We start from the raw sequence: 20,021 nt of genomic DNA, 5'->3' as shown, positions 1-20,021 counted from the left end.
ATATCTTAGCTCACAGTTAAGAAATTATATTGAATTTCTGCCCATATTGACTAGAAGTGTCATTATATAGAGAGATAGATGAATCTATAGATAGATAGATAGATAGATAGATAGATAGATAGATAGATAGATAGATAGAGTCAATTTAATTATCACAAAGTATACCCTACACAATCCAAAATGTAAGTAAGTGCAACCTTTCCTGACTATGCAGAACACCAACACATTCCCTATTATCTTCATTCCCTAATATCTTCCCCAAGATCAAAGAAAAGAAATAAGGATGACTTACCAAATGTGTTTGTCATGAAACTAAAGTATGAGCTCCCCATCTCAAGGCTACCACCCTACCCTGTACTAAGCCCCACTTCCTGTTTTCTAGATTTTAATTGGAGATAAGAATCTCAGGTCCTTTTGTGCCCTCACTGGTTTTGAACTTTGATTCTCAGATCTCAGCTTCCTGAGTAGCTAGGTTTACAAGCATGAGCCACTGTACCCAGCTACATTGTCTATATTATTCAATCATAACAGGGGGTCTTGAGTATAGGATTGCAATTCCTGGCTCTATCCTCTACTTGACCATCAATGACTGAGTGCACTTCCCAGTTGCAGAATCTTGTCTTTGTCTTCTAGTATGTCTTCAGAAAGAGCAGAAGAATATTTTAGGCTCAGTGTTTTTGAAACCACCCTAAGAAGATAGTTACATTACTTTCTGAGTTTTAAAATTTATCCACTTAATGAAATCACTGAATAATATATGTCTTGCTGTTATCTTGATGACAAAGCTTCACCTATAAGACACTCTGTTTATTCAAATATTGATATTCATAGCCTGCACATGCAACAAATTGGATATTGGAAACAGGCAAGAAATTTTAGGCATGAAAAGCAAGGAATTTATGAATTAACCAGAACAGTCAAGGGTGAAATTAAATAGATTACATAAACCCATATCTAATGTACAGGTGTCAGCAGCTAACCTCTTTCCTATAGCAGACAGATTATTCATAATGGATAGAGAAGAGGATCACAATCCCCCAAAATGTTCTATAGTCTTTACTTTGATCTCAATTAAGGTATTTTACATTTATAATATATCTTTTGCTATTCCATCCAAAATTACTTTCTTTGTGAGACAATTTTAGATATGGTTATTATTAAAATTCCTTTTGTGAATTTCAAAACTAATTAATTATACTTTCATGAATTCATTATTTCAAAACAAACACTTTGGCTGTTTTGAGTAATGTTATTAATAGATTATTTTTATGTGTCTGACAAAACTCTCTTCTTTGAGTCTAAAAGATGAAAAACAATATTTTCATGTTCTCCCAAAGTACCTGTTATACATGGAAATACCTTATTGGGGGATTTGGAGCCCTCTAGAAGAGTAAAGTTTAGGATGTAATCAGCTATAGGTAAGGTGTTCATGTGTAACTGACTGATTTTGTCTGCTCCTGAAGGATCTGCAGAGATTTATGGGCAGTTCCCAGGAAAAACATTCAATAGAAGTTTGTTGTTGTTTACAACAAAATTCAAAGAATTATCCTTTTAGACCCAGTGTTTCCTAGGGATTTTTTTTTGGTGAGCTGGTTTACTAATCCAAAGAAATACACCATTCCTGTAGGAGCACAGTAAGCAGATTTCAATATGAAAGATTTCCTACTAGAAATGATTACTTGGCAGAATTTTAAAGGAGGAACAGAGTAAGCTAGAAGAAGAAGGTAAAGTGGACTTCAGGCAGATGTTCTCACAAGTATAAATTTTGTTTGATATGATTCAAGAAAAAGAACAATGACAATGAGAATCTTTGGGAAGGCAAGCTGGGGAAGAAAAGAGTGCTATTTAACACAGTTCTATGCGGTTTATCCTTAAAATTATCAGTAAACAACTGGTGAAAAAAAGCTTACCAATTTTGCACAGTGGCAATATAACAACCAATGAGATGATGTGGTGGGATTATGGCTAATTCAAACATGTATGCAATATGTTTATTCAACATCCTTTACTTTTCACATTTTTGTCCTTCTTGTGGACAAGGCCACTGATTTATTACCTGTATCTCTACTAATATTGATTTTTAAATGTATACATTTTATGTACTCCACAAAATTGTGATATGGTCTTAATGATAGTAGATATGTGTACATGAATAGAACAATCTGGAAAACTAAGATTTCTGTGCAATACAATGAAAGTATGTGTGAGTAGAAAGTTTCGGGAATTGACCAAAATTCTTTTTTTGCTCTTTTTCACACAGTTACTAGCTTCTTAATGCCTATTTATGCTTGTCACATATATTATATATTTCTTCTTTTAGTCTCCCGTGTTATTATTAAATATACTCAGTAATTGACTTATATATACAGTGTTGTACTATTCCTGTGATGTGACTATGTGTATCTTTGTTTTTCTGTGTTCTATTTTTCACTAAGATTTTGAAAAACAAAGTTGCTTTTTTGTATTCCCAAGAAGTTTGGATAAGTAATCTATATGCTACCATGCTGATTAATTTAAATGAAGGAATTACTTTAAATGTACATAGGAATTGTATATATATGTACATATGTATATATTTAGATAATAGGGGAGAAAGGTAAAGTCTAAAAGGTTACATATAGTAGAATAGGTGAAATAGAGAATCCTAAATAGAGTGAAATTTGCCAAGAAAGTTTGCCTGCAATAATGAATCTAGGAAAGAAATCTTTCTTTAAATTACAAATTACGTGACTGAAGGAAATATTATCTTTAAATGGTTATATAAAAGTTTCAGTTGAACATTTCCAAATATGGATACATATATTTTATATATTTTTATGTCAATATAGATATATAGTCAAATATAGATACATATATTCCATGCTGTTATGTATGATATTTTTCTCTATATATATCCATGACCCAGGCCTATAATTGCACTTTGCATGTCCTCTCAGAGTGCTTCATGCCTCAGAAGAGTATATTTTGATATTTTTTTTCAGGCACATTTTAAATCAAATTATCTTTTAAGTACCATTATCATTACAGATTTTGATAACTTTTTTTTCTAGCCATGTTACTTTCAGTAAAGTAACAGCTGTATTTGAAATAGCTTTTCACTTCTGATTGACAGTATTTCTTGTGGCCTTGTGAATGTAAATGTAATAGCTTCTTTATGAATAATTTATGATCATCATTTTTAAGAAATACCTTTTTTATGTTATTTTCTACTGATTTAAAAGTCTCTGAAATGCTTATCATTTACATTATAAAGTTATTATGCCAATATTATACAAGAATTACAAAATTTGATTGAATTATTTTATATATCATTTTTTCTGCTAGTTGTTAGGCTGTGTTTATTTGTGTATAATGCTTTTGATATATCTTTATATCCCTTGCTAAATATATGCATCTATTCTTTCTTCCTTTTTCTTTCTTTCATTTTTCTGATCTGCTTCCATTGATGACTCTATGCTTTTGACTCCAGACTGGCAATACGAGGGTAAGATGACAAAAACAAAACTGCCAAGCAACCTAATGAGCATTGCTTGTCTGTTTTTGTTTTCTTCTTTTCAGAACATTCTTAAAATTCTCTTCACTCACTTTAATTAGACCCTTTATCATAATTAAAGTCCAATTATGTTTGTTTCTATTATGAAGCTTTAATTACAATTTATCTTTATTAATCATTGCTTTATGTTACTTCGTTGGTTAAATTGCCATCCCATTATCTCTGTCCTGAAGGACTTCTCATCTCTACTATTCTCTGCTGGTGTTTCTTCAGCACAATTTGAGTTTGTTTGTCTTCTTTTTTTTAACTGTATAAAGCTATTATATTTTGTTATGGCAAGTGGTATAGAGAATTTGTGGAAAATACATTTAAAGTAATACAGTATTAAAATAATACTATTTGCTAAACTGATATAAATTTTTTCAATAACTATCATGTCTATCTCAGTGTATCTGGACTCAGGGTGAGTATCTCTGCAGTTAATTCTTACCTCCGATTCTTTCCACCTTCTAGATTGCAAACTAGCCAGGGGAGGACCACCAGCTACCATTGTTGCTATTGATGAAGAGAGTCGGAATGGTGAGTGAGCTTTGTATTTTACCCATGTCTTACCTAAGGAGACTTTCTTTATACTTCAATCTTTGATTTGCTTGTCATAGGAATGCTAAAAAGAGTGCTTCAGTCCCAATTTATAAATAGTTCTAGTCTGATTTTACTGTTTTATTGAGAAGGCTTTACTTTGAGTTTACTGTGAGTTAATGTTTTGTTCTGATATAGGAAGAATTACTTGATCATTGTTCAGACAAAATACACATCCCAATATATTCTGAGATATTTTGCTAATTGCTAAAGTTGACAGATGTGTGCAATTTTATCATTGAAACATTCTCTTCCTCCAAAGAAGTGTATTAGGAGTTAAGTCTTACATTGCTTCCTTAAATAATCTAGAATCAGGTAAAGCTTAAGTGTCAAAACTGAAAAGAACTAGTGATTGAAAATTATTAAAGGGAAACAATGGAAATGTTCTGGGAAGGAAGAATAGAACAACACTTAGATTTGAGATCTTTACAATTTTGAACTTTAATGTATGAATAAATTCTTTAATTTGCTGGCAGGAAAATTGTTCTCTTTTTTGTCTCCTTTTCTACTTCTGTGATTAATTTTATTAGGGAGCTCTATGATGGAGCTTTCCTTGGATTGGTGTGTTTCCTCCTTTTTCTCTCTATTATTTTTTTCCACTCCTGTGGCTTGAACTCTGGGCCTGAGCACTGTCCTTGGGTTTTCTCAAGGCTAGAGCTCTACCCCTTGAGCCACAGCACCACTTTCTATGTATTTGGTAGTGAGGAATTGAACCTGGGTCCTCGTGCATGCTAGCCAAGCACTGTACCATTAGGCCAAACTCCAGCCCCTACTTCTCTTTTGAAAGTGGGTTCTTTCATATGTGTTTGTGTGTGTATATTGCATGTGTGTGCATATATATGCACATATGTATTAGAATAGGATTTTTATCAAAGATTTTTTAGAAAATAGCCTTTCTCCTATAAGTGCAAACTTTACTGCTTTCTTCAGTTCATGTCGTCATAGAATTATTTTGTAACATAATAGATACTCCCTTTAGTCATTTAACAATTGGTATAAACTTGGCTTTTCTGAAATGTTATTTTTAGTCAGCTCTGAAACCCATAGGCATGAATAGCTTCCATTTAAATATATTTAAGTGGGTAGACTAAAACATTTTAATACAAAATAATCATGTAAATGTGAGTATTCTGTTTAAAAGTCAGTCCCGGAGCTGAGGGTTTGTACTTCCTGGTAGTAGAGTGCTTGCCTAGCAGGTACGAAGACCTGGGTTCGATTCCTCAGTACTACATATATAGAATAAGCTGCAAGTGGTGTTATGGCTCAAGTGGTAGAGTTATGTCCTTGAGAAAGCCCAAGGACAGTATTCAGGCCCCGAGTTCAAGCCCCAGAGCTGGCAAAAAATCAATCCCATTATAGATGAAAACATAAAGTTTTCAATATAACATATTTATGTGTTAGATACAGCCCTAAACGGACCTGATATGTGTATATATATATACACATACATATATATGTATGTACATATATATATATATATCAACACTTTAATAGGAAAAGATTCTCATGTAGACTTATACTTTGTTCATGGCTAAAAACTTTTTAGTCAAAATAACTTTGTATTTGTTTTTGTTGGTCCTGGAGATTGAATTCTGGGCCTAACTATTGTCCCTGAGCTTTTCACCCTACTCATTGAGCCACAGCACCACTTCCAGTTTTCTAGTATTAAATTGGAGTCTCACAGACTTTAGTGACTGGGGTAGCTTTGAAACACATTCCTCAGATCTCAGCTTCTAGAGTAGCTAGGATTAGAGGCGTGAGTCATGTGCCTGGCTCAACTCTGCATTTTCTAAAATAATTTTTTTTTCTTGCCAGTCCTGGGCTTGAGCTCAGAGCCTGAGCACTGTCCTTGGACTTTCCCAAGGCTAGAACTCTACCACTTGAGCCTCAGCACCACTTCCGGCTTTTTCTATATATGTGGTACCAAGGAATTGAACCTGGGTCTTCGTGCATGCTAGGCAAGCACTTTAACCACTAGGCCAAACTCCCAGCCCTCTAAAATAAAATTTTGAATCTACTCTCAGGAAGCAAAAGCCAACAAACTGGTATAAGGACTATCTGAAATTTCTCTTTTCAGTTTCAATCAATTCACTGAAAATGTAATCTGAGCTGAAATAGAACATTTGGCTTTAATAGTTAAATAGCTATTTTAATATACAATTCTACAGAAATCTTATATTGGCAGCTATACAATTCAGCCAACAGCAATGACAATATTTTGATATATTACTTATAAGTGTGGGATCTTTACAAAGATGTCATTGTATCATACAGCACAGGAGCCTGTGGAAAAATCTCAGTGTTTGTGTGTTTTAGAAAAATGTGACATGACAGAATGTAATGTTGTGCTCCTTGCTTGGCATATTTTGTAGAAACTGCCAACTACTCAGAAAGCTGCCAAAGTTTCTTAATGTCATTTCAAGAAATATAAATAAAGATGTATAGAACAAATGTTTTACCTATTTTTCCTCTATAAAATTTCTGAAAATGTGGTGATCAAATGAACTTCTGCCAGATATTATAATGTTTGTAAGCATTCTTGTCTTCAAAGCCTAAAAGTAATACCCCAATGAAAATGATTTTCTGATTCATTTTTAAAGCATTCTAAAGTTGACAATAAGATAGTAATTTCTAGCCCTATTCTCAAATGATCATTTTTGCTTTCCTACCTCTTTTAATTGCCAGTGAAAATGTGTGTTTGTGTGTGTATATATGTATGTATGTGTGTATGATTCATTTTGCTAGTAAATTGAGTACTCATTTTATAAGTGTTTGGATTTTCTTAAAACAAAGCAGAACATCCATATTGAAGCAGACTAGTGATTCCACAGTCAGATTGTATGTCATTGAATCCCTTTCTTGACACCAATTGTTAAATAATTGCTAGTACTAAATAATTCTATTAAGTGTTCCATCTCAATTATTCAACTTTGTTTCTCATATATATGAAGTTTTTTCACATAATTCCCAGTTATAATTCAGGGTGATACTATGTGGGATTCAAATCGTTACTTTTTGCTTGAAAGAGTTATAGTTTTAAAAACTTGGCATAGGGGCCAGGAGTTTGGCCTGGTGGTAGAGTGCTTGCGTAGTATGCACAAAAACCTGGGTTTGATTCCGTGGTACCACATACATAGAAAAAAAGCTGGAAGTGGTGCTGAGTCTCAAGTATAGAGCTCTAGCCTTGAGAAAGTCCAAGGACAGTGCTCAGGACCAGAGCTCAAGCCCAGGACTGGCAGAAAATACGATAAAATAAATAAATAAAAGCTTGGTCTGGAGATCTATAAAACAAAACAAAATTATATTACACATGAATATTTAATTCCAATGAATCTATTATAATAATTTTTTTTCACTAACAGAATATTTAAATGGAGAGCACTAAGGTAATGCTTCAATCTACTGTTCTATTTGAATGCCTGCATAGTGACCAAGAATGGACAGTGCAATAAATGGAAAGTTCATTTCATTAGTAACCCTATCGAAAAGCAGATTCTCCTAGCTTCCTTCTTTATGGGGAAGCATTCCTATTAAAGTTAAGCCATTTAAATTTAAATCTTAACTTTTTCTTTCAACAAAACAAATCAAATCTATATAAGTGAGAAGGCCAGAAGTGTTTCCAGGATAATTCCAAGCACAAAGACACAAGACAGGGCACAGAGGTGGCAGAGATTCATGCTCATAGATGAAGCCCTGCTACCTGATAGGTCATCCTACGACAAAGGAAGAAACTGAAGGAGATTATTTATTCTTCGTTTTTACTATACCAGTTATGATGTTTATATTCATATTTTGTAATTTCTTAGGTTGATTAGTTCATTTGGAAACAAAAACCTGAATGTACAGAGAATATCAAAGTTCACCTGCTGCTTTTACAATACAGCTCCTGGGGGTTTTCTGTAAGGTTTTTAGGTCACTCAATTTTTCTTCCTCATACACATGCTCTTGAGACATTAGATTTCACAGTTTTCTGTCACTGGGTCTCTTCTTTTACAAAAAATGTATTTAAACATAAAGAGTCCTAACACTGCTTATATTTTGCATGAGCAAATTTTGGCTATGAAATTATAGATTTTTTCGCACAAGCAATTGGACTGTGAGCTGTCGTTGTTAATACAGAATGCCTAAATTGGGTCACAACACTTACCTTTGGACAGAGAGTAATAATCAACACTATAATGGTTCTTAGCACCACTGGATGAAAATAGTAATTTCACAAACAATCTGAAAATTTTTTGTGAACTTAAAATGCGTCCTATAGTAATTTTCAAAACAGAAGTGTAAGTGCTGAATGTGCTAAACTGGAAATCTAAGTAATTCCTTTAAATGTAAATATATTTGTGGATTAAGGAATATTAAAATACTTATCCATTTGCAGCTACTTTAATAAAACTCTGGAGAACACCATGTATCATGAATTTACTTTAGTGGTAGAGTTGGAGCAAATACTAGAATTATTTCTTCTATTAGATACACATAAATGTTGCAGTAATGAAACAGATTGAGGAACTGTTCCTAAATTTGATGATTATGCACCATCAGACTATCCTAAATTTTCAAAATAGGTTTCTTAAACACAGTTTGGATATACAGCTATGTTTTAGATTAAAGGCCCTATCCCTAAAATCTATTGAAAGTATTTGTTTTTTATTAACTTTTAGTGTTCTTGATAACATTTTAAAATCTTATATTACACACACCCCGCTAGTCTGCCATTTTGATTATGAATTAGAGTGTCTTAGAAAACTTCTCTTTAATGATCAGCTGCCTTCAAACTTTGGCTGAGTTATAATAAGAGGGGTGAACTACAGGTCCCTAGATATTTTTCTTCCTATATTCAACATTATGCAATCCGTTAATTATTCATTTCTCAGTCTCTGGTGCTAAAGTAATGATCATGAAATTTTCCTTCTTTTTATATAACTATAAAATGATTTTTCAAAAGCTAAAATAAATTCTCTTACCGGAAGATAAGAAGCTTTGGAAACAAGTATCTTTCTATCTTAAGAGCATGAAAAATGATTTTTTTGGCTTTAGCATTGCTTGGTACTTTTATCATTCTTTATTTGCTAATGAGGTATAGAAAAGCACTGATGGGATCTCTAAAATCAGTGTGTGGGAATACTTGAGTAGAGCATAAGTGAAGGACAATGAAGATACACTTGCAATTTCTCTCTGTCCTGTTACGTGTTGCAACCTCTGACAAATTCCAATGCAGAACTACTATTTCCATCACTCATTCATTTTTTTCATTCACTACCTAATCATTTATATATTACTCTCTTTACACTCTAGTAAATGATATTCCTGGACACCTCACTATGTCTGGCTGTATTGTAGAACTTTAAATGTATCAGGGAGCCAAAGGACAAGAAATTCCAAATAAGTAGGCAAAGGCTAGTGGCATGTAGAAAAGGGGATGTGTACTATAATGGACAGATAAGGGGGCAATCTGTTTTCTGTAAACTGTTTCTTTGAAGAGATCGTATTTGAACAGAGGCCTGCTGTACAAAGTTAAGAATGATCCTTTAAGATACATTTAGCTAGAATTTTTATACTACAGAAACAAATTCAGATGCTGCAAGAATGAATATGATGTAAAGTTTATTGGAGAAAATGTGTCTGAATAAGAAGAGAAAATAGACATTGATTGAATAGATGTAGATTAGTCACAAACGGGTTTGATTTTTTATTGATTTGTCAACAAATCAGTTGATGTTGTTCTCATCTAGAAACCTGTAGTTTACAAAACAGAATTCTTTCCATATTTTATTCAGTATTCTACTTTTATACAGTTCAAATTTCAAATAAACAACCACGTGTGGATATTTCTTTGTTTATAATCTATTAACACTTTAGCTTTTGAGGAAAAAATCTATTCCTCCAAAGTCAACAATAAGAAAATATCAAAAATGTATTAAGTCATCTGGTTTGACTTGGTTGTATCACATGATGGAGAGTGACTGCCATTACCCCCATAGTCACTGTGAACATCATCATTTTCAACAACATATTTGCACTGAGTGCATTCAGATTATGTGGTAGGATCACTAACCAGCAATGCTTTGTGATATTATATTGTCGTCAAAGCACCATGGACGAAGAGAAAATTTCAATATTAATGGAGTAACATTTCAGAGAATATTTAGCAAACTCATTTAGTTCAATAGAATGATCACAGAGGGTGTTGCTTAATGTACCTAACACTATCTTAATATTTTAGAACAATTAAGGTGTATGCTATATTGATGAAGGAGCACCAGTCCATCAACCATGCCTACAGAGTTCATTTACTATTATTTATTACGTTGATTGGAGCCTATGATTGTTCTTTTTGTTCTTAGGGACAACAAAGATTCTAAGTGAGTTTGAAGCAATTAATTTAAATGGAATTCTGTCCTAAGTCCTTGAAACAGTTTTAAAAAAATTTGAGGTCTATAAGCTACATAACACACAGTTTTAGTCAGTATTTTTTTATTTTCATATTACTGATGATCCATCAGTACTTCTATTAGAATTTCCACTGTATAATGAGTAACAATTATTCACATGAATGTTTAAATTTTTCATTAAATAAGCACTATTTTGACACTTTGAATCTTTTTTTTTGTTGGGGTGATGTATAGAGGGGCTGTGAGTACATTACTTCTTGAACTTCGTAACTCCTTTCCATGTTTTACTTTTACTTCCCTTCTTTCTACCCCATCCCACTCATATTTTTCTTTCCAGTCCCTGTTTCAAATAAACAAATAAATGTATATATATATATATATAATATACTAGGTACCAAAGTCAAATACAGTAACAACATGGAATAAACCACAAGAGAAAAAAAAGTAAAAGAAATAACATCTCATACTCCATTAAGAACAACAATCACAAAGATAAACCTCTTGAATTTTGACTTGTTCTAAATGGAGTTTCAAAAGGAATAGATCCAAAGCAACTGATAGTATGTAATTTGCTGCTATGAATCTCAAGAGGAAAACCATCACTTGTTTGATTTTATCTTGTTTCAAAATTCTAATGTAACTAACAAAATATATCCTTTTTATTTGTATGGTTTTATTCTTTCCTTCATTAGGCATGTGGTCTTTTGGGCTTTCTTTAATAAAAAAACACCTAAAATTCATGTCTGTTATGAGAAGTCTGGAAATCAACAATTTGAAATTATTTGTAATTAGTATATTTCCATGATATTAAGCTGCTAACTTGATATACTTCCCTGATTATGAATCAGAGAATTTATAATCTTAGAAATATGTATAACTTATACATAGATATTTTTGTTGTTGTTAAGTGAAACAATGGTAGAAAAGTGGGAATATTTGCATTACTCTGCCATCTGCCTTGTGGTTTGAGTTCACGGACTCACACTTACTAGGCAGATGCTCAGCCACTTAAGTCATACATCTGCTTTGATTTAGAAGTCTGTAGCTATTCTCTTTTGGGCTTCTGATTTATAAATACATCCTATTTAATATTGCAGGAATGTTTGGTATTGGTTTAAATGGTAATAAGAATTTGTCATTCTTATTCATGGTATGTGTATTATTCACTTAAATCTTATACTTAAAAGCAATATTGGATTAAATCAAGTCTACAGACCAAGCAAGTCTTGGACTGAGATCTACCTACTTACACTGCCCAAGTATCTGAGATTAGTCTTGCAACCCACCATACCCAACTTTTTAGCTGGGATTTGGTTTCACTTTCTGCTGGGTAGGCCTCAAATCTCAATCCTCATACTCTCTGTGTTTCAAGTACCTGAAACTAGAAACATGAGGAGGTAATAATTTCTTGGACCTATTTCTTTAATGAAGTATTGAAGATAGAATTAGGACATCTCACATGTTAAAAACATACTTAATTGATAAACAATGTCCTCAGTCCAAATAAATCAGTTTATCTTAAGTAATTTTCCTCAGAATGATGTGTTTATTGATGATGAATTTGCAAGCATACTTATAATAGTAAATGTCATGGTGTAATTTTAGTTTTGAGGGAAAAAGCGAACAACAGCAACAACAACAAAAAAAACGCAAAAGCAATGTTAAGGCATTGAATCCAACCTTCTCTCCACTAAAAGGATGCTTAAAGCACTCTGATTGAAAGATTATAATTGGAGAAGTATATAGGACAAAATTACTATATTATAAAAATCAACAAGCTAATATAAAATTCAAACAAAACACATATAAGAATGTGATGTTAAATTAAAAAATAATGAGTTAAGAAAACTAAGGGTCAGCAAGAAATCAAGTATCAGAGTAGCGTAGGAGTCTAAATTCAAACCTCAGCAATTCCAGAAATGTTTAGACTTAGAACTTGGTGGATAATTGAATGGATGGAAGATTAAGTGGTTAATGAGAGAAAAAAATCAAATGTGATACCAAGGTTTAAATATATACTAAAGATACTAAAGGCAAGAGATTTACACATTTATGTTTATAGAAGTTTTCTGTAAAGTGTCTCTATGCAATGAAACAATATCACTTTCACCTGAATGTTTATCTTCAGTGTATAGAGAAAGTAAATGATTAAAAACACATATTACTTATTGCTTGTATGTCAGGTTCTATGAAGATTTCATATTATTTAATTTAGTCATTACAATGATCTAATAATAAATGTGACATAATTCATTATACAGATGAAGAAATTATTTAGATATGATTACAGTGTTTGGATTTCTTCCCAAATTAATATCACTACAAAGACAAAAGTCATGCTACTATTTTATTCTAATGTCTCTCATCCATTATCCACATCTGAATGTATTTGCATTTCCTAGATGAGCTAATAAACATAAAACCATCTCTAGTCTTTAATAGAAATGTGGAAATTACATTAAAAGAAAAATTCCTATTGGTGGTCTTAGACTGATTCTCAAAACTCTTGTATTAGAACAGAAAGAGTTGCAATTCATGGTATTTCAAGATCAGACTTCAAGCAAAAGATGCTATGAATAGTATACGTGGAAGTCAGAGACAGGGAAGGAGCGAGAGTAGCTGAGATCTATAGAGTTATTGCAGCAGGAACTCTGCTAGCAAGAAGTTATGTTTAACATAATTCTAGGTTTCAAAAATGAATTCTTCAGGAATTGATTCCTGGGTTGAGGACCATTGAGACATTCCTTCCTTTTACATTTTATTCATGTCGCATAAGTATATTGCCAAGAGAACCCTAACTACAAGATCTCAAAGCCTCCTAAGGGTTCATTCATAGTTAATTTGTTTCTTTATTGAGAGAACTAAGTAAAGTCAGAAGTGACAAAGTGCTGACATGGGTTAATAGTAGAAAAAGGAAATTTCTTTTGAGGCCTGGATTTTCTCAGGAAACATTATAAACATAAACTAGTTTAGGATAAAGATGGTTAATAGTTCAGTTATAAGAATACAAAGTTCTTACAAAATAAATTATAACAGTGGTACCAGCTCTGTGATATTGCTAGTTAAGTTTCCTTCAGCCTTTGCATCTTACAATGTTCATCTGTAATTAAAAAGAAGAGTATGAGACATGGTAGAAGATCTGGAATACAATCTTTTTCTTTTTTTCTTTTTTAAGTCATAGGACTAGAACTCTGGACGTGGGCACTGTCCTTGAGCTCTTCAGCTCAAGGCTTTCATTCTACTATGTGACCCACAGTGCCACTTCTGATTTTCTAGTGGTTAATCGGAGATAAGAGTTTCATGGGCTTAGTTCCTGGGCTGGCTTTGAATTATGATCCTCAAGTCTCAGCCTCCTGAGTATCTAGAATTATAGGTGAACCAGTGGTACAGGGCTTTGCTATATAATCTTCAGGCGTGATAATTTTGTTTCTTCTTAAGGATTATATGTATAAATTACTTAATCCAATTCACATCATGTTATTGAAGGAAGCAGTTTACTGACTTTTCTGATGAAAAAAAAATGTTTTCTCATGGGATTACTAAGAATCACTAATGAAGGGGATCATTAAAAGATTACCCATGTTTATATTTCAAAAGAAGGGTTTGGCTGTCCAGATTCCAGCTGATCCTAACTTTGACCTATTTCTCATTCTCCTAAATTTCTCATTCTCTTTAGGAGTCAAATTTATGAAGGTTATCATCTACCTTTTTGTCTGGTGTTTTTCATTTAATTTCCAATGTTGTCATAGTTCATCAACAATGTACACACACACATACACAAATACTAATGTGAAGCTGAAGAGTAACTTAATTTTGGAAGAAGAAATGGCTAAAACTCATTGTCTGTTTGAAATAAAACCAAACTCAATCTGTTCTTCCATCTGTTTAGTTCTGCCCCTGAATATGTCACAGTTGAAATTTTGCAGGTGGCTAATACCTACTTTCAGAAAAAGTTCAAAAAATGTTTACTGTTTTGATATTTTAAGCCACAGAGAAAGAATTAGGAAATATAGCAAGCAATATGTTATGTTAATTGCTTTTGCGCTGACCACTGGATAACACTGGCTCTACCTTTCATTGTTAGTATACAGTTTTGATTTTCTTTTGAGAAAAGCAGTTGCCTTGTTTGTCAGGACATATTTTAAAGTCCCTTCTGGGGATCTGTGTTTAGTTAATGGGTTCTTCTGGTTTGTTAAGTCCCTGAGAAAATGGAAGCTTTTGGCATATGGAAACTTAGAAGCAACCTGCCATTACTCAAAAATTCTGACACATCATGAACATTATTGGCAGGAACCAATTTACTCTTATTTTCTCAAATAGATGAATAGACTGGCAAAACTTGTAAAGAAACAAAAAGAAATGTGTTTTGGTTGTGGTATGTAATATGAATGCCTGATTTCACAATAATGTGATTAAGACTTGAGTTAGGTCTCCTCACAGAGAAAAACTTATTCTCACTTTTTTTCTACTTTTCACCTTTTATTTGTTTATTTTTTTGCCAGTCCTGGTGGCTGAACTCAGACTGTGAAGCACTGCCAGTGGGCTTTTTCCTGAAGGCTAGAGCTGTACCGCTTGAGCCATAGCACCACTTCTGACTTTTCTATGATTGTGGTACCAAGGAATAGAACCCTAGTCTTTGTGCATGCTAGGTAAACACTTTACCACTAACCTAAACTCCTGGCCCCTCATCTTTTATTTTTTATCTATAAGTAGTTGTACAAAGGAGTTATCATTTAACAAGGTAGTTTATGAGTATATGTTGATCAATTTTACCCTTTGCTTCATTCTCTCCCATCCCTATCTTACTCACCCTTTCACTCACTCTTATTACACTTGTAGGATATACATTGGTTTCTTAGTTATATTTGCCCTGTCTTCTCTTCATTAGTATAACCCTTTCCCTTTGACCCTACCCTAAACCCTTTGAGGACCCGTTCTCTGGTGTCTTAGTTTGCTGAACTTTGCTTGGCATAACTTTAGATCTTAAATATTTGGCAGAAAATTTAGTATTTATATACATCATCTTTATAACTAGAATAAAATACTCTTGTAGTAGCCACCAATAACTACTACACAGTCCCTGATTTTTGTGGACATATTTGTTATAGATGCAGTTAGCACTATTGACTGGGTTTTCTTAGAAATTATTTAATGTAATAGTAAAGATATAACTTTTTAAACTTTTTTTCAAAGTTGCTGCATTGCTACATGCTTTCCATTATGCATCTGTTGTTCATTTTATTGATTTTGAGTTTATCTGATATTAAAAAAGAATCTTTTCTGCCTCTCCTTTGAGAAACGGGATTGGTATACTCTCATACCTCTTATGTGGATTCACTTAGTCCTTATACCTGATTTATAGCTACCATTCATTCTTCTGCTTCCAGGCTGCTGGCACTTGTACACTACCCATTTGGAGCATTTTAGCTTTCCTTTGAAGATTTCTCTAATTCATGTGGAAAGTATTAAAGGAAAAAAACGAAAGAAATATGTTTGTAGAGGATGCAGTGGGAGCTGCTAGCCAGGCAAGTGAAAATGCTGTAACTGGGGAATTCCATTAAAGGTTGAAAAGCACTATTAGGTGTTTGAGTGAGTCCCTTGAGAGTGTGAGAAGTAAACGCAATCTTCTAGCTTCATGCTTAAAAAAAGAAAACTCTGGTACCCCATGCACATACTGTCAAGCAGCCAATTTGTGAAAATGCCACTTATTATGCTGTGTTCAAATGATAGAGATAGGTAGTTGGACTAGTGCTATAAAAATAATCACTGGCTTTCGGCTCAGTTCAGAAGGGTGGCATGTTGCTTGTTGGCTCCCTTGCAATAGCCAAAATGCAATTTTGGTTGCTATATTTTTTTCCTTCAAGTAGTAAAAGCCAAGTTCTGATGATTTTGAGGATATAAAAAGTATCAAATGTTATACAAGAGATGAAATCATCTATACCTTAATGTGCTTTGTCAGAAATATCTTTTATACACAGGTAACACTCAGACTGAGATGCTAGCTTTTCTGTTTATTAACCATATCATTAAACTTGTCAAAACCAACTTGTAATATGAACTGACAAATCAGAGGGGAGATTTAACTGGGAAATAATTTTAAAATATCTATCCTGTAACTGAAACTAAAATGCTTGTGATTCCCTTCCCTATAGATTTAGAAATAGAAAGGTATCTGCTAGGAGAAAAATTGAGCAAGAAGAAAAGAAATTGAAACTGGGAAAAAAAAACAAGGGAGGAGGTGACATTGTTCAAACAGAAATATAGAAATGTATTTATTACCTGACTTATGTAGCTGTGACCCCTCTATACATCACATTTACAATTAAAAAAAACACAAAACAACATGGAGAGATGCAAATGCAGCATTCATGCCTTTGTTGTTGTTTGTTTATATTTCTATTTGTTTGCTGGCATCATGATATTATCTCATCTTTTCCTGATAAAGACTTGAAATTTACTTGTGGAACAATTCCTTCTTCTACTTCAGCATGACATAGTAAGATTATCAACTGGAATATCATCTAGAATTTTATAATGCACTTAAAGCTATATTTCTTCATGCAAACAATAGTAAAAGCTTGGGGCTGTGTGCTTTTCAGATATATCCACCTATTTTGAAATCTAAGAACAAAAAGGATGAAAGGTAGAAGGAGCTGATATGGCTTAATGGAATGTTCTCCAAATAACCAAGTCCATATATTCCTGGGAATAGAAGACCTCAGTTAAGATTCACTATTTAGGGCAGGGTGTGGTGACTCATACCTGCAATCCTAGCTACTTAGAAGGCCGAGATCTGAGGATCATGGTTCAAACCCAGCCTGGGCACTGATGACCATGAGACTCTTCACTCTAGTTAAAATGGGAAGTGAGATTCTGGCTCCAGGGGTAGAGCAGTAGCCTTGAGCTGAAGAGTTCAGGGACACCTCCCAGGCCCAGAGTTCAAGCCCCACGACTGACAAAAAAAGATTCAATATTATTTAGTTCTCATCACATACAAAGCTGACATTTTGCTTAAGACCCAGACCAGTAGTGTTCTCTTTGTCCATAACCACCTCAAATCTACCCATGTCTTTTGTCTGGATTCCTTTGACTCTAGGCAACCCTGTGGGTAGAAAAAATTCTATAATTGCTCTTGCTCATGCCTCTATGTTCTTGCTGCATACATCTTAGAGATCACAATTATTTAAATATTACATCTATGGCTAGAAGAAACAGAATTATTTGTTATTATATTCTCATTAATAATATATTTGTTATTTATATTCTCATTAGAAAATTTGAATATTGATGTCTTTTATCAACTACCTGCTTTCATAACCTTGATTGTCTACCATGAATCTTATTGTTAACTGCCCCCAGAACTATCTTTAGAATGTTTTTTCACCACCATATATTGGTCAAATCTATCAGTGTCCATATATAGGCGTGGGTGAATCTGAACATCAGTAAAGTATAAATTAGGAAAGTAGAACTGAGTACCCAAATCTCATCACAAGCATTACAGTTAATCATTTTGTGGATTTACTTCTGACATCATGTGTCATGCTATACACCTGATGCCTTGCTTTTCAGAGATATGGAGCTGCACATAAACTTGTTTTCTGTGATATCCATTTCTTTTCACTTTGTTATTCTTTCTTTCAAATAATGGACTATTATTTCTCAGTGTTCTTTTTTGTGATCTCCTCACTCAGCATGTTTATTTCAAAACACTTGGAATTATCAACCAAATATTAAGAACATGTAAGTATTTAGCAAATTTTTATTGTTATCAAATTCAAAATATCTCTGATATCAGATAGAGTACTTTAAAAACACTCAGTGTGGTAAGGTTAGAATATTATTGCTTAGGAAATTTAGAGATTGTAAGCCTCATACCAAATAAGAGCATGCTAGTAAAGTTTCATGTGTTATTTCTTCAGAAGACAAACAAACAACAAATAAGAATCTTAGAACAAACACAGCAATGGTAATATAAACACTATTCTTGGTGCCTCAGCATTCAACAGATTTTGAGTCATGGGTGAACATGGATGCAATCTTTGCATTCTCATCATTCTTATTATAATGCAAGAATCAGTTTTGCAGAAGAATATTCATCTGTTTTATATTTACTCTATAGAAGCAACATAAAACCCTTAATTATTCTGGTATTTTAAACTTTGTTCACATCTCCCAACCTCTAATAATCCCTTTTCAAATTCTTTTACTGTGATTAACTTAGATTTCTATCATTCCTTTAAATAAGGCTTCTAGAAGGAACCTTGGAAATTCATAATGTTAATCTATCTTTAGCTGAAATATGATAAGTTGCATTCTCTAATTTTGATATAGATAGAGTTTGATGAATGTGTATTTAAAATTTTGTCACACATTTCATTTATTAATTATTTATTCATTCAATGACACATATCCAATGAAAATGTACTTTGGACATCCTTATTAATTTTTCTTTACTCGTTGAAATGTTCTACTGTGTGTTTGTATTTTACTTTCAGCAAGTAATTATACATTTGTTTCAAATTATATTTGTTATATAGACAGGAAACAATAAAAAACTGAATTGTGCTTTCTTCTCCTGAACTGAAGTAGAAGCTCACTTCTGGTTATTAGAACCTTGTAATGTTGACTTTTTTCCTAGTGGGTGGTTATATTCTTATTACAAGTTTCCAAGTCACTGTAAACGTTAGATGTGTTTTTCTGCAGGGGCACCAGTGGGGTGCATATGAATAAACATATTTTGCTTATCTATGCTGCTTAAGAGGGCATCTTTTTTATAGGAAATTATGCTAATTTTCAGAGCAATCATAATTTAATTTGTACCTTAGTTTCTAACTCTTGAATACGGTTTTATACTTTCTATAACACAATAACTATTCACAGGATATGCTTGCATGGCTTCCTACTTGTTTTCCAATTTTAGTTTGGTATTGAAGATAGTATTTTGACTTTAGGAAGTTTTGCAATCATTTTCAATAATTCAATAATCCATAGAGCTAAATTTCCCGATTAGATTTCAGCATGTATCCATATGATTTATGCTCTGGTAACAACGTCATTGGCAAGTTTATCTGATTGTCTTAGGAAAATACTCCATTCAGTCTTTGTATATTTTGAAGAGAATTTTGGGAGGTTGGCCTCTTTAATCATCATCTTTATTTAGATAAGGTTATATCTCCCTTGCATTGATATGCCAACCATCCAAATAGAAACCTCTTGACCATTGTTGAGCTGTCAGACCTCCATTCAGTTTCATGCCCTTGTCATTTAAGTTCCAACTAGGTATCTAATTATTTCTTTCTATTTGATTGACATATACTACTACAATACTGACAACAAAACAAAAACTTAAGTGTCACAAATGAAGACTTGGTTCATTCATTTAATATAAAATTTAATCTTTCTTTTCCTTTTTTCCTCTTTTTCATATATTTTTATTGTAAAAATAGAACAGTTACATTATATTCACCAGATAGAAGGTGCATTACTTCACAAAC

The 20,021-nt window shown here is 32.9% G+C and overlaps 1 protein-coding gene across 1 annotated transcript in view; it reads left to right on the top strand.

The window, feature by feature from the left end:
- Pcdh15 (protocadherin related 15) overlaps positions 1–20,021 on the top strand; it is a 514,067-nt gene that overhangs the window by 150,635 nt on the left and 343,411 nt on the right. Inside the window, exons 3-4 of the mRNA XM_090346943.1 lie at positions 3,470–3,484; positions 4,007–4,072. Coding sequence (XP_090203069.1) covers positions 3,470–3,484; positions 4,007–4,072 — 81 coding nt within the window. The remainder of the gene's footprint in view (positions 1–3,469; positions 3,485–4,006; positions 4,073–20,021) is intronic.

This window comes from Megascapheus bottae, chromosome 15 (genome assembly GCF_031878675.1).
Source record: "Megascapheus bottae isolate mThoBot1 chromosome 15, mThoBot2.hap1, whole genome shotgun sequence".
NCBI lineage: Eukaryota > Metazoa > Chordata > Mammalia > Rodentia > Geomyidae > Megascapheus > Megascapheus bottae.
Note: the sequence above shows the minus strand (reverse complement) of the source record. Positions and strands in the feature narration are given on the sequence as shown.